General features: G+C 42.0%; 1 protein-coding gene across 2 annotated transcripts; it reads right to left on the bottom strand.

Annotated features, from left to right (window-relative positions):
- Positions 1 to 1,895: 1,895 nt before the first annotated feature.
- On the bottom strand, positions 1,896 to 11,676 carry MEPE (matrix extracellular phosphoglycoprotein). Of its 2 annotated transcripts, XM_012647192.1 has the most exons (4): positions 11,623 to 11,676; positions 7,699 to 7,752; positions 6,600 to 6,692; positions 1,896 to 3,362 (listed from the first exon to the last, which is right to left on the bottom strand). In XM_012647192.1, exons 1-4 carry the CDS (start codon positions 11,674 to 11,676, stop codon positions 1,896 to 1,898), a joined length of 1,668 nt encoding a protein of 555 aa, XP_012502646.1. The 2 variants fall into 2 exon arrangements, with proteins under 2 accessions (XP_012502646.1, XP_012502647.1); XM_012647193.1 differs by lacking the exon at positions 6,600 to 6,692.
- Positions 11,677 to 12,179: the final 503 nt, after the last annotated feature.

Raw genomic sequence — 12,179 nt, 5'->3', positions numbered from 1 at the left:
TTCAAGTTTCTCTCTCTGTCTCTCTCTCTGTGTACACACATATATGCACACATATGCATATAGTGCATGAATGTACACATACTTCATGTTTGTACACATCATATATGATGTGTATTATGTGCCATGTACACCTATCTTTGTAATATTTGGCAATATAGTGTTTAAGAGCAAAGAGCCAGACTCCCCAGGGGTAAATCCTACCTTATCAGCTGGGACATTTACTTACAGTTTCATGTCTCAGTTTCCTCGTCTGTAGAATGGAGATTGTCATGGCACCCATGTTATAGAGTGGCTGAACAGATTAAAGGATTTAACAGATCATGGCATCTGATAACCATGCAAATCATGTTAGTGATTATTATTTATGTGAATACGTGGAGAAACTGATTGATTCCATAGTTTATATGGCCACTTTTATTTGGTTAAAAAATACCTTCTATCTACCCCAACGTGAGAGTTTATATTTTTGAAGGTGCCATGTTGTACTGATATTGACTTGTATTCACTTTTGCTACATACATTATTCAACTCAATAATCTAAGTGCTGTATAGAATGTGCCAGGCATGATTTCTGCTGTTTGGAAATTTAGATCTTAACAAGACAAGAGAAATCATGTGCACTTTTCTTTCTCTATTGTCTATTTCTCCCTTTCTTCTTCTCTCGGCCCTCCTCATTTAGAAGAATGTCGGGAATGGAGAGGTGTTATCAATTGAAAATTCAATTCAGTTACCAATTACCAAAAAAAAAAAAAACCCAAACAGTGGCTCCACAAATAGAGAATTATTTTTCTCACAGAACAAGGACACTGGAGGCAGCAGCTGGCTCAGGCACACCTCTATGATTATTTTGTCCTTTGCTTCATGGACACAAGATGGCTGCTGCACCTCCTGCCATCACGTCCACGTACAGCCACAGAGAGAGTAAGCTGTGTAAGTTCTTTTCATCAGGAGGAACAAAAGCCCTTCCCGAACTCTACCCCCCTCCCTTATCAGAAGACTTAGGTCTAATTTCCAGACCAGTGTCACAAGGCCATCATTAGCTGAAAAAACATTTATACTAAAACATGAGAAAAGCAAATAGGCTAGAAATGAGTTGGAATCAGCCAATGAACCATCCCCGCCAAACTCAGTTTCTGTCTTGGTTTTGCATTTTTGTTTCTCCTCAAATTCTCCCTGTTGCCCTCCCGCCACCCTTATTATCCTCTTTGTCTGGAAGGAGCTAGAATTGAGAAAAATAATAATATGGAGATTTGTTTCAGGAAATAATATTTGCCTTATAAGAAGTTATAAATGTGCAACAGAGGAAAGCGCGTAGGAGGATATGAAGTAGGATATTTTTATAAGAGCAGAGAGGGGTCAGAGGAAAAAGGCCAAGCTGTTTCCAGCTTTCTCGGGGGATTAATTCCATAGGCGCTGTCTTTGCCAGAGGCAAAGCTAGCCTTGTCGCCTCTGAAATGAAGCACCAGACGACAGAGTTTCCTATAGATCATTTAATTACAAATTAACAGAGAGAGAGAGAGAGAGAGATTGTTTATTTCCATGTCTACAGAGCAAACAACACCGCAAGGCATTTGTGACATTCACAGACTACTTTAAAATGACACCTATTCAAATGTTACCTACTTCATCAATCCTTAAGGAGTTTTTTTTGTTTGTTTACTTAAAAAAAAGCATTATAACTTTGAATACAATTTCATGCTATGACCATTAAAACAGCAAAAATTCCCCTGAGCCGACCAGGCTTCCTGGCTCACTCAACTCCCACCCACCCCCACCCCCCCAAACCCCTGCTCTGTCCTCTCTTTATTGTGTCTGCTGTCAGGTGGCTCTCCTCTGTGGCGACGCACAGACAGCCAGCTCTTCAAACCGCGACCCTGCTGCGAATTCCTGGTGGACTAGTCGCCATCGCTCTCACTGGAACTGCCGCTGTCAGATGACTCACTACTGTCCTCCCTTCTAGGGGAACTGAACCTCCTGTGGGAATGGGGTCCTCTGTGACCCCTGGAGCCTTTTCTTTGTGGTATACCGTTATTTCGCACAGAATTATTTTGTCCATGGGGTACGTAATGATATTTTCTGCTGTGTGTTGTATCCCTTTCATTATTGGGGCCATAATGGGAACCTATTTCATTTTGAAATTCATTATCAAGACCACGAGAAGGAAGGAGCGGGCCCCGACTTTTGCCCTTACTAGAATATCTTTGTTCTTCATTAACAGTTCCTTGGTTCCTATTAGAATGTTCTGTGCCCTTCCTAGTGCTACCTTTGCCGTTTTTAGGGATTTCATTATAATTGGTACTTCCAGCTGCATGGCCGCTGCCTTCTTTTCTTTTCTCTTTGGAGGGCGGGTGAGGGTAGTGAAGCTCTACTTTCCCTTGCTGAGCATTTTGGCTGCCAGCATCCACTCTGTTTCCTTCTCGTCCAGGGAGTTCCTGAAAGTTGGTGCTACCCGTGATGTCGTTGCTGCCCTCCACAAGGCTGATATCGACAGCATCCGGCTCTTTGGCTGTTTCACCCCTGGTTCCAAAGGCGTAGTCACCATTTTCTTCCCTCTCTGGGATCTCATTATAACCTGGCCCTCTTGTGTCGGGAGTGACGGTCTCAGCTTCAGCTGGGCCTGAAACCCCTGTCTGGATATCCATCCCTTCCAGGTCAGGACCCACAGCTCCTCCTTTACCGGGAATGTCCTCGAAAGGTTGGCCGTCCCCACTGAAAGAAGAGACATCATTGTCCCCTCTCTCTTGAAGATCTTCATAACCACTACCTTCAAAATCGCTGGGGATTTTTTTGACTTTCGAGAGATGTTTTAGGTAGTTGGCGGTGTCTTGGGTATAATGACTGCCTTTGATTTTTGTTGGACTTTTCTGGGCTTGGGAATCTCTTTGAGGATTCTTTCTGTCTTTTGAGCGGGCTTTAGCGTAGTTCGCACCGGCTGGAATCTTGTTGAGAACATTCCTAGGTTTGTTCTTTTTGTTTTCTTCCCCCAAGAGTTTAATGGCAGTCACTGGCCCCATTATATGCTGCAGATTTTTTCTGATGAGAGCTGCGCTGTATTCCTCTTGGTCATGCAGTTTGCTGATGGCGTCGTCTCCGTCATCAGCCCCTGTGTTCCCAGGTGATTCCGCATACACGGACATCTTTAGGTCATTGTGGACATTCTCCTTGTTACTGATACTATAGTCTTCATTCGGTGTCTGTCTATTTGCGAAAGGATTTGGGGATTTACTACTTTGGTTATTTTCACTGGCTTCAGAAAGGGACACATTTTTCTCTCTTTCCTGGACAACATTTTCTTTAGGTGCTGGTTCTTGATGTCTTCTCTCGTCCAAATGGCGAAGAGCAACATTGTCTTTTTCTTCCTGCTAAAGTACAATTTTCAAGATAAAGTGATTATTTTATGTCAAATTTTAAAAATCCAACAATTCTTAGGCAATATAAAAAAAACCCCCAACCACCAGATGTCTAATAAAAAGGGTCTACGAACTCAATAGAGGGTTGTCGGCAGAACAATGTGGTCAGGAAGAGAGAGGAGCTGAGCCTGACTTTGCCCTCTGCCACCCACTATTCCGCTGCGGCAGAGCTAGATACAGGAGTCTTTGAGAGTCTAGTCTGGAACTTTCTAGAGGATGTCACCATAAAGGCAGCGAGGTAGCTCTTAAAGGAGAAATGTGTCTACATGCACCAAGAACAAAGTGAGTCGTTCTCAAACGAAGAGGAGTCTAACTTAGGAGGCCGCAGGACAAGCAGCACACGCGTGGTCACGCAGCACTGACCCATGATGCCTGGGGATTCCAAGTCCCCCTCGCTGCTCTGGTGTGGGCCACGTTTCTACACGGGGGGTGTGACATGTAGTGGATGGTACGAGCCACACTTGGGTGCCACCTTAGAGCAAGGATGAGGGGCAGTGAGGATCTGAGTACTTCTATCTATAAGACACTGAAGAATTTATGTAATGAACTATTTAAATTATTAGGTCAGCTTAAATTTAAACAGATTGAATTTAATTATGCACATTCTCTTGCCCGTCTGTTAACCCACGAGTAAGAGCTCTTAAGCAACAGAACGATTACAGAGTAAAGGATGTACTTTCTTTTCACCTTTAAAGTGTAGGGTGGGCTGGAATCTATCACATCACCGCCTAGGCCTTTGAACAGGTGAGTGATGTGAAATCAATGAGAGGTATTTACTGAGGGACTGGGACGTGTAAGAAATGGGGCTGGGTGTTCCATGTTCTAAGCAATCCCGGGTGACTTTTGGCTTCGCAAAGGCAGTAAATCCTACCGGGCTGTGGAGGGCTGAGGCACAGCCGGGAGGCAGAGACCTCCGACCCAACCGGGGTCTGAACAGACAAAAAGAGTGTTGGAGGCTTATGGAACCTGGGCTGCCAGGGTTAAAGAATGTGCTTTTATCTTGTAGAGTATGAAGAGCTAGTGAAATTTCGTAAGAGATTAACAAAATAAAAATAAGGGGTTTAGGAGGAACAGTGGACTAGAAGTTGGACATGTAAAAATGAAGAAAGGATGAAAAAGATAATGGCTTTTATGTTAGACATGTTGATGGGAAGGGAATATAGGACCTGAGCTCAAAAAGCAATATCCAGTTGGAGATCAAGAGTTGGGTATCACAGACTCTCAGGGGTCCCCCAATACAAACCCCTCCCTGTTTTCATAACCTATGGTCACCTCTTCTTTCCTCGAACACTTTATGGGCTAATTACTTTCCAGGTCAGATCTTTGCACCTGTGGATAGTTGTAATTTTTTCAATTAGTCTATTGTCGTTATTAAGCCTTCTTCTATTTGGGCACCAATAGAAGGTTTTTTTCTTTGTAATGTGCCAACATGTAGTATTTTTAAGGTATCATTTGAAATGATTTATTTTTAAACATTACGATACCATTATTTACCAATTTTTTTATATTGGTGAGTATATTCTGAAAATAAATAAGATTTTTCCATGAGGAAAAAAAATAGAAATAAACTTTGTAGTGGTGTAGTATATTTCTAAATAAAGGGTATTTTAAACATTTGACTTATCTGAAGTCACTGAGTTTTGCAAACTTTTACTTTGACATTTACATTTTCCTTGGCAATGAAGTTCATTTACTCACTGCTAATAGAACCTTTTGAATTAAACAGGTGGGTTAGAGAATCGGTAGATTATAATAATCCCTTCCTAATTTTTTTCCATCCCCTACTCTGAAGTGGGAAGTTTTGTTTTATTTTTGGTGCTTCCACTGGTTTTAAAAGGGAAGCATGTATATACTAGAATAGGCTTTCATTAGAAGACTAAACAGAGTTCTTTTGTATATGGAAACATAAAACGACTTTTAAACTGCAGTATGTGATGGCTGACCACTTTTACATTGGAGAAAATATTTTGAAAATAGAAAAAGCTTTGTTTTTTGATTCGCTTATGTTCGATGATTTCTGGTTGCATCATTGACTTCACAATGGGCTATGCAGCAGTGGCTGGTTCTCTGCTTTTCTATCTGCATGTCTTGGCTCCTATCATTTCTTTTCATGGAGAACAGGGAGAATGGCCTCTCCCACTCACTTCCGTTTGCTCACATCCTACTCATCCTCCAAGACCCAGCTCAGTTATTTCCATCAAATAACTTTCCCTGAACACCAGGACAGGAACTAATTTCTTTCTACTCCAAGCTCCTAAAGTAAGATGTCCTTCCTTCCTTCCTTTTTTTGTACCACTCACATGGTACTTTCCACATTCTGTCTTGGTTTATAATGATTTTCGTAAGTGCCTTTTGTTCATTTTCTAAGATCCTGCAGAGAAATAATTAAGTTTTACCCATCATGTTATCTCACATAGCATCTTACACAATAGAAAGAACTCAACATACATTTGTCAAATAATAAGTTTTAACTTATTCACATAAGCAGTTAGATGTCGTCTTAGAGGTGCCATTTAAAGGACATTGAGTGGCAGAAAGGTACATTCTGAAAGGAAACTACTGCTTCCATGGGAAATGAAGCCAGATTTGGAAAAAGCAAATAGTTCTTTTGCTGATGGCATTTTAAGCTGTTTCCAGCCCTTTGGCCAATTAGTCTGCAAGAAGGGACTGAGTGAAAAGAATTATTGTCATCCTGGCGACAAAGGCCTCATTCTTTCTCTTCTGAGCATCCTGACACAGAAAGAGTCACCCATGGAATAAATTTAAGAGGCACTAAAATGTGTCACTTTTTAGACCAAAATGGTTTATCAGCTTTCGCCTGGTGAAATCCCCACTGTTAGAGTCTGTGGTCGAATATGTCCAGAAAACCTCCTCATAAAAGATCAAACATTATTCAGAAGCAATAATGGCCGTCCGTGGGCATCTGGGGTCCACTAGGACCACACCCGCAGTAGCAGGTCCTGAGGCAGAGTAGGACTGGGGCCATGGCATGGGGTGGGGATCAGGAAGGTTCTGGAACCCAGGGTTCTGCAACGGAGAGGCTTGAGGAGCACCGGAGTGTGGGGAAAGTGGCCACAGACGGAAGCCCCGGAGCAGGCGAAAGCGAACTTCACCTCCCCTACGGGTGTTCCTGGGGCGAGTCCAGAGTCTGGTCCACGGCGAGGACGGTCACTCAAAGATTCAGCTTACCTTCGTGTCAGCTCCATTTCTCTTCCCAGGTGATGTGTAAACATGCTTAAAAGCATAATACCCATGTTTCTCATGGCGACCCTTGTACGTTATCTACAAAAACACAACATTATATTAAGGTGGGTTTATCTCTTACTAAGAAGTTCTCTGGCTCTCTTTTTGATAGTACAAGATATTTTTTTAACTTGGGCAAAGTCGAATTCTGCCTTTGACAAATGGCAGTACTTCCTATAACCACAGGGGGGCGTGCTTTCCTTCTCGCTTTTCTACATATCCCTAAATCTGTCTTCCTTAAGAGTGACCGTCCACGGCTTTCCCTCCCAGGGTGCCTCAATTTTATTACCGAATTTCAGTGGAAATGGAGCATGTGGAAATATTTTCAGGTGGGAGAGAGTGAAGTGATTAGGAGAAAGACAGGTTTTCTGACATTTGCGTCTGATGTCCAGTTGCCAAAACTCGCAGCATCATGAATATTCAGGCTCTTAAGTGTGCAGTTTTGGCCTTTGCAATTTTCAGCTGAGCTAGAGAACGGAAGATGGTTAGTTCTTAGAACAGAGTTTTCTAGAACTGCCAGGAGAAACCGTGACAAGCAGACTTAAGCTGCGATTTGGTGACATGCAGACCAGAGAGAATTTTTTTAAGTTTCTGGATGCATGTGGAAAACAGACTCCATGTAAACAGAATTTTCCATTAAGATCTGTTAGCCACCTTTTCTTTTTCTCTCCTTTTATCACTCTGAGGGCGAAATGGTTGTCGTGTGTACTTGTGAGAAAATATTGTTTGCTAGTAACAATATCCTAGAATTCTTACTCATTCATCCCTCTGGACGTTGCCTAGCAAACCACTGTTTTCATCCGAAGGAAGAAACCACTGAAGAGAAATTATTCTCTATTTCGGATGCTTTCCTTTGTTCTATCACATGTCGTGGGAATTATAATACCCGATTAATCAGAAAGTATCAAAATTATGTTGCATAATTTTGCACTTCCATTCTTAAGTACCCCAGACTATTTTGACAGCTAAAATGTTCTCTTACTGACTTTTTTTTTTTTTTTACAGAACCAAAATAGAGTTATTTGAGAAGACGAATTCTGTTTACCCTCTGTTCTTCCACACATCCTTGCTTAGTTTTCTCAGTCTGTGGTTGAAATGTCTGAAAGGAAACAAGAAACAAAACTTCACCAAATAGAACATCCCTTCTTTCATTAATTTCTCCAAACGACAAACGTTTCATTTATTTTTCTCTCACCAGGTTGTATTATTCAATGTGGAAAATTATTCTTACCAAAAGGAGATGGACACATTCCTCACTCTCATATTTATTTCAGTATTACGAAAGACTGTGCCAACTTTCTTCCCGCAGAGGGAGACAAGGCCATTCCCATTTCCAGAGCCAGATTTAAGCTCAGAGAACCACCAAGTGGGTGTGCTGGGGGAAGGGAGGGCCAGTGGCTGTCATTGGTATCCACTGAAAAAGAAGTTTTCGCTGGCAAGCTAGAAATTGTTAAATATAAGTGGATTAAAATCAGAGTTCAGTGGTGTGGACCCTATGTGTGCATCAATTATATAAGTTCGGTAATTGTTATATTGAATTAAAATATGAGGATGTTGGTGGCCCAGCAAGGGTAGAACCATAGCCATTCAGGTAAGGGGCAGGCCCACACCTGGGCATAAAACCTTCCTGCTGCCAGTCATCTGGCCGGACATCTCGTTCAGGCAAGGGAAAATGGAGGTGGCCAACAGATCGGGACGAATTCTTTTTCTTGGTTGGACATGAAAGTGTCAAAATTTCTGGAGGGTGCCTGGGGAAGAAGGTTAATGATTAAAGTGGAGAAAGGCCAGAAACTTAGAAAGAACAGACCCTGGCAACTCGTCCCAGGCTTCGGGGCTAAAGTTTATATGTCGCAGGAAAGTGCGCAGGACGGGACCTGAGACTCCTGCAGTGAGTTTTCTGTGAAAGGAATGAATGTAATAACTCTTTTATTCTCAGTATTTTTATTGCCCTGTTTCTTTTCAACACTCCTAGCCCACCTCAGCTGTGGCCAGGGGAGCCAGCGTGTGGGGCTGGTTTGTGTCTGTGTAATAAAGTGGCAGCAGACACCAGGGTGGGTCACTCCTATGAGAGAGAGAAGCCCTTAAGGGAAAGATTAAATAAAGAGATAAACAATACGAGGGCCACCTGGGCCGGCTGTCTCATTTACCTAGAGAGTGTGTGTCCTGAATACGCCTTGAAGTTCTATATTTTGTTTCATATGGAGGAGGCTGTTCCTGGCAGTAAGACATTGGTGATTTTTCTCCTTGCTCTCAGATCCAGTGTTTCTCCGGCTCAGGCTGAGCCGATTCCTACCAATCCCATTTCCTGAGCTCCTTTGCCCTTCTGCTTCCGTCTGGGTTTGGCTGATGGATGGAGGCCCGAGACTGGAGGACAGACGGAGAGAGAAGCCCAGGCTTGCCCTTCCCTGCTTTCCCTCTGTGGGGCTGCGCTCTAGAACTGATCCGTCCCCTTTGCGGTCCTGGTTCCTGGAGGAGCCTGGGAACACGCCCTCCTCTATTTTCCTTCCAGGCCTCGGGGTGGTAGTCGCTCCAATCTTTAGGCGGCCTCATCACGCTTGATTTGCCCTTTCCATTCTTCCTGTACTCTGTGGCTAGTTCCCCAGATAAAATCCCTCTATGGAACTCTCTATCGTGGATTTTGTTTTCCAGACTGGACTCCGACTGATAAAATCATCTTAGAAATATAAACTCAAAAGCTTAGAAAGTATCCCCTTGGCTGGACTCCAAGGCATCTCTGCCTGATATGTTCTGTTCCATTCTAGAAACAAACAATAGTTTGTCAAAACACCTTATATTTATAATATATAGCAGTTTACCATTTGGAAACTGCTTTGTACACATAATCTCATTTGAGTCCCAAAATAACCCCTATGAGACAGGCAGAGGAATCACAATTGCGTACACTTACACAGCTGGTAGAGGTAGTAGAAGCAGAGAAGATATGTTAATCTAAATCCTCTATCTCAAAGTCCCGGGGTTAAAATAATAAAAAATTTTAAATGTGGAGGGGAGGGGGGCAAGGGCAACATACGTAACCTAAACATCTGTACCCCCATAATATGCTGAAATAAAAAAAAAAATTTTAAATGATTAAATGTGAAAAAAAAATTTGGTAATAAAAAGAAATGTTCCTGAAGTTTATATTAAGTATCCTCAAGGCATATTTTATAATTTTATTCTTTATTGTATTTCTTTCTTCTGCTGGTTCTTATATGATCTTGTGACTATAAATCTAGACCTCTGCATCATCTTTCAAAATATCATAACAGTGAAAATAGTTTTGGAAAATGAGACGATAGGAGGAAGAAAACATAAAAATAAGATGGACAGATATTAAACAAAAGAAAGAAATGACAATGTGAGTATCTGGCATCTTCTTACAGAACACATTTATGGATTTAAAAACACCCTTGACAGTATAGGGTACCTTAGTATAGTCCATGATTTCTTGTGACTTATAACAAAGTCTTTCTAGTCTAATTGCATATTGATGAATATTCATTGAATTGCACGGCCTAATAAACATCTTTTATTTTCTTCCATTCTTGAATTGTTTGGAATTCAGCTTACAATTCCAAGATGCATTCAAGGGACTCAGTATATACTAATTTCTTAAACCACCAACCTATTATCAAATAATTTAGATAATTGCTAAAACGTCACATTTGACCATTCCACTCTTCCAAATGCTGTCTCCCTGTCCTTGCTGAGCCTCTTTCATTTGAAATCTGCACCCCGTCCTTCTCCATCCACACCCGCTTGGCAGCTGTTCCACGCTTGAATGTGGCCCTGTAGTGGAGACGCCATTGTCTGCCTCTTTTGACCAGTGGTCATCGGATCCATGTTGACATGGCACCTTTACCGCAAAATGGTCAAAGAGCACTGCTCCAGCTGTTCCTTGGAATGTGTTGCTCCAAATAAAATCCTTAGCTGGTTGGCCTGAGCTGGGTTGGCAAGACTCAGTCCCCCACCTCGGTGTCTGAGTGCAGGCCTCTGGGCTCTGACTGGTGAGGTCGTGAGGTCATGTGCATCGTGCCTGACAGATGTCCCTTGGAAGCAGTGCCGTCCCCTACAGCACTGTGAGGGGGTGTGTGCTGAGAGGGGGACACACTCCCTCGATTTCTGCTGTCCTCACAGAGGGCCTGGGTCACCCTTGCCAGCCTGGTTACCCGACTGGTCACCCACTCACTCAGGACCTATATTTCAGTACGATCGACCATGGAGTGAGCTCTTGTTTCCACGGTTCTCCGACTGGAAAGGCAACTCTGAGTGGTTAGGATGCTGTTCAGACATTATCTAATCAGCGCTGTGTCTGCATTGCAGGAAATATCTGTCACATTCAGCATTTTCACGAGATAATTTGGTCACATCCTGAATGCTCATCTGGGTGAGTCACAGGAAATAGGAGCTTGATTTGGGTGAGGCTTAGGGTACCGGGTACCACGTCCCACACTGAGCCTTGCTGATGAAGAAGAAATCATTACAGGATCCCACAGTGTCAGGGTCTTGCAGGAAGTACAGAAAAGTTCTCATCTTTTTGCATGATCATCCATTGACAGAATCTGGTTAGTTAGCTTTAAAACATTCCTGTCAACTTCTTTAAGTTGTTAGTAAAATATTGAAATGTTCTTTTAACGTGCTATAATTTGTCTTTGAGTATCACTCATTAGTGGCAGCTGATTTGAAAAGCGATGGCCAGCTATTGGTTTTCTCAAAAATATTGGTTTCAGTGTTCCTTTAAATGCAACGTGGTATCTTGTAATTTAGCATATATTTATTGAGGGCCTTCTTGGTGACAGGCATTTATGTTAAGTCCTAGAGGCTTTCTATTTGCTCGGTACTTTATTGTAATGAGTTAGGTACATGCCACTAATTTAAATAGACATTGCTTAAAAGAAAAATAGATAAAGACAGCAAGAGAGTCTATGAAACATACAATTCATTTATAAGTGAATTTGTAAATGCTTACTGGTGCTGCCCAGATCACACTGAAAAGGAGCAGTCCCACACAGACAACTTGCATCTTTGAGAGTTTCTGTGAAAAGACAGTCATATTTTACCCTAAAGCACCGCTAATTATGAACTGCAGTCATAAAAGAAACAAAACACAGGGGTATATATAAAGATCCTTCCCCCGGTAGTTTATTTCCTTTTGCCATATCATGTACAAACTATGTATACTTTATTTATATCCAAGTGTGCATATTTTAATCTAAGAGCTTTCCTATGTCTAGTTATTCCAATGTGAGAATGAAAATTATTCAACATCATTAAAACAATGAAGTCGGTGGATTGAAATGGATTTTATAGACACATTTATTTGCTCTGTTATCAGCCCTAATTTTCTCCTCTTTAGAAAGCGATCGTTTAAATTAATTATTGGTATAATTCAAAACGACATCCAGTTAATGTAGCAGTGCCTGACAGACTCTCAGTCTGTCCAGGTAGAAGATTCCACTGTGGGGAATGGAATCTTATCTGCCTCCAGACTGCTGCCCCCAATATACGTCCTCCTATATGTGTCTG

The sequence above is a fragment of the Propithecus coquereli genome, unplaced genomic scaffold (genome assembly GCF_000956105.1).
Source record: "Propithecus coquereli isolate 6110/MARCELLA unplaced genomic scaffold, Pcoq_1.0 Scaffold26, whole genome shotgun sequence".
NCBI classification, from domain to species: domain Eukaryota; kingdom Metazoa; phylum Chordata; class Mammalia; order Primates; family Indriidae; genus Propithecus; species Propithecus coquereli.
Note: the sequence above shows the minus strand (reverse complement) of the source record. Positions and strands in the feature narration are given on the sequence as shown.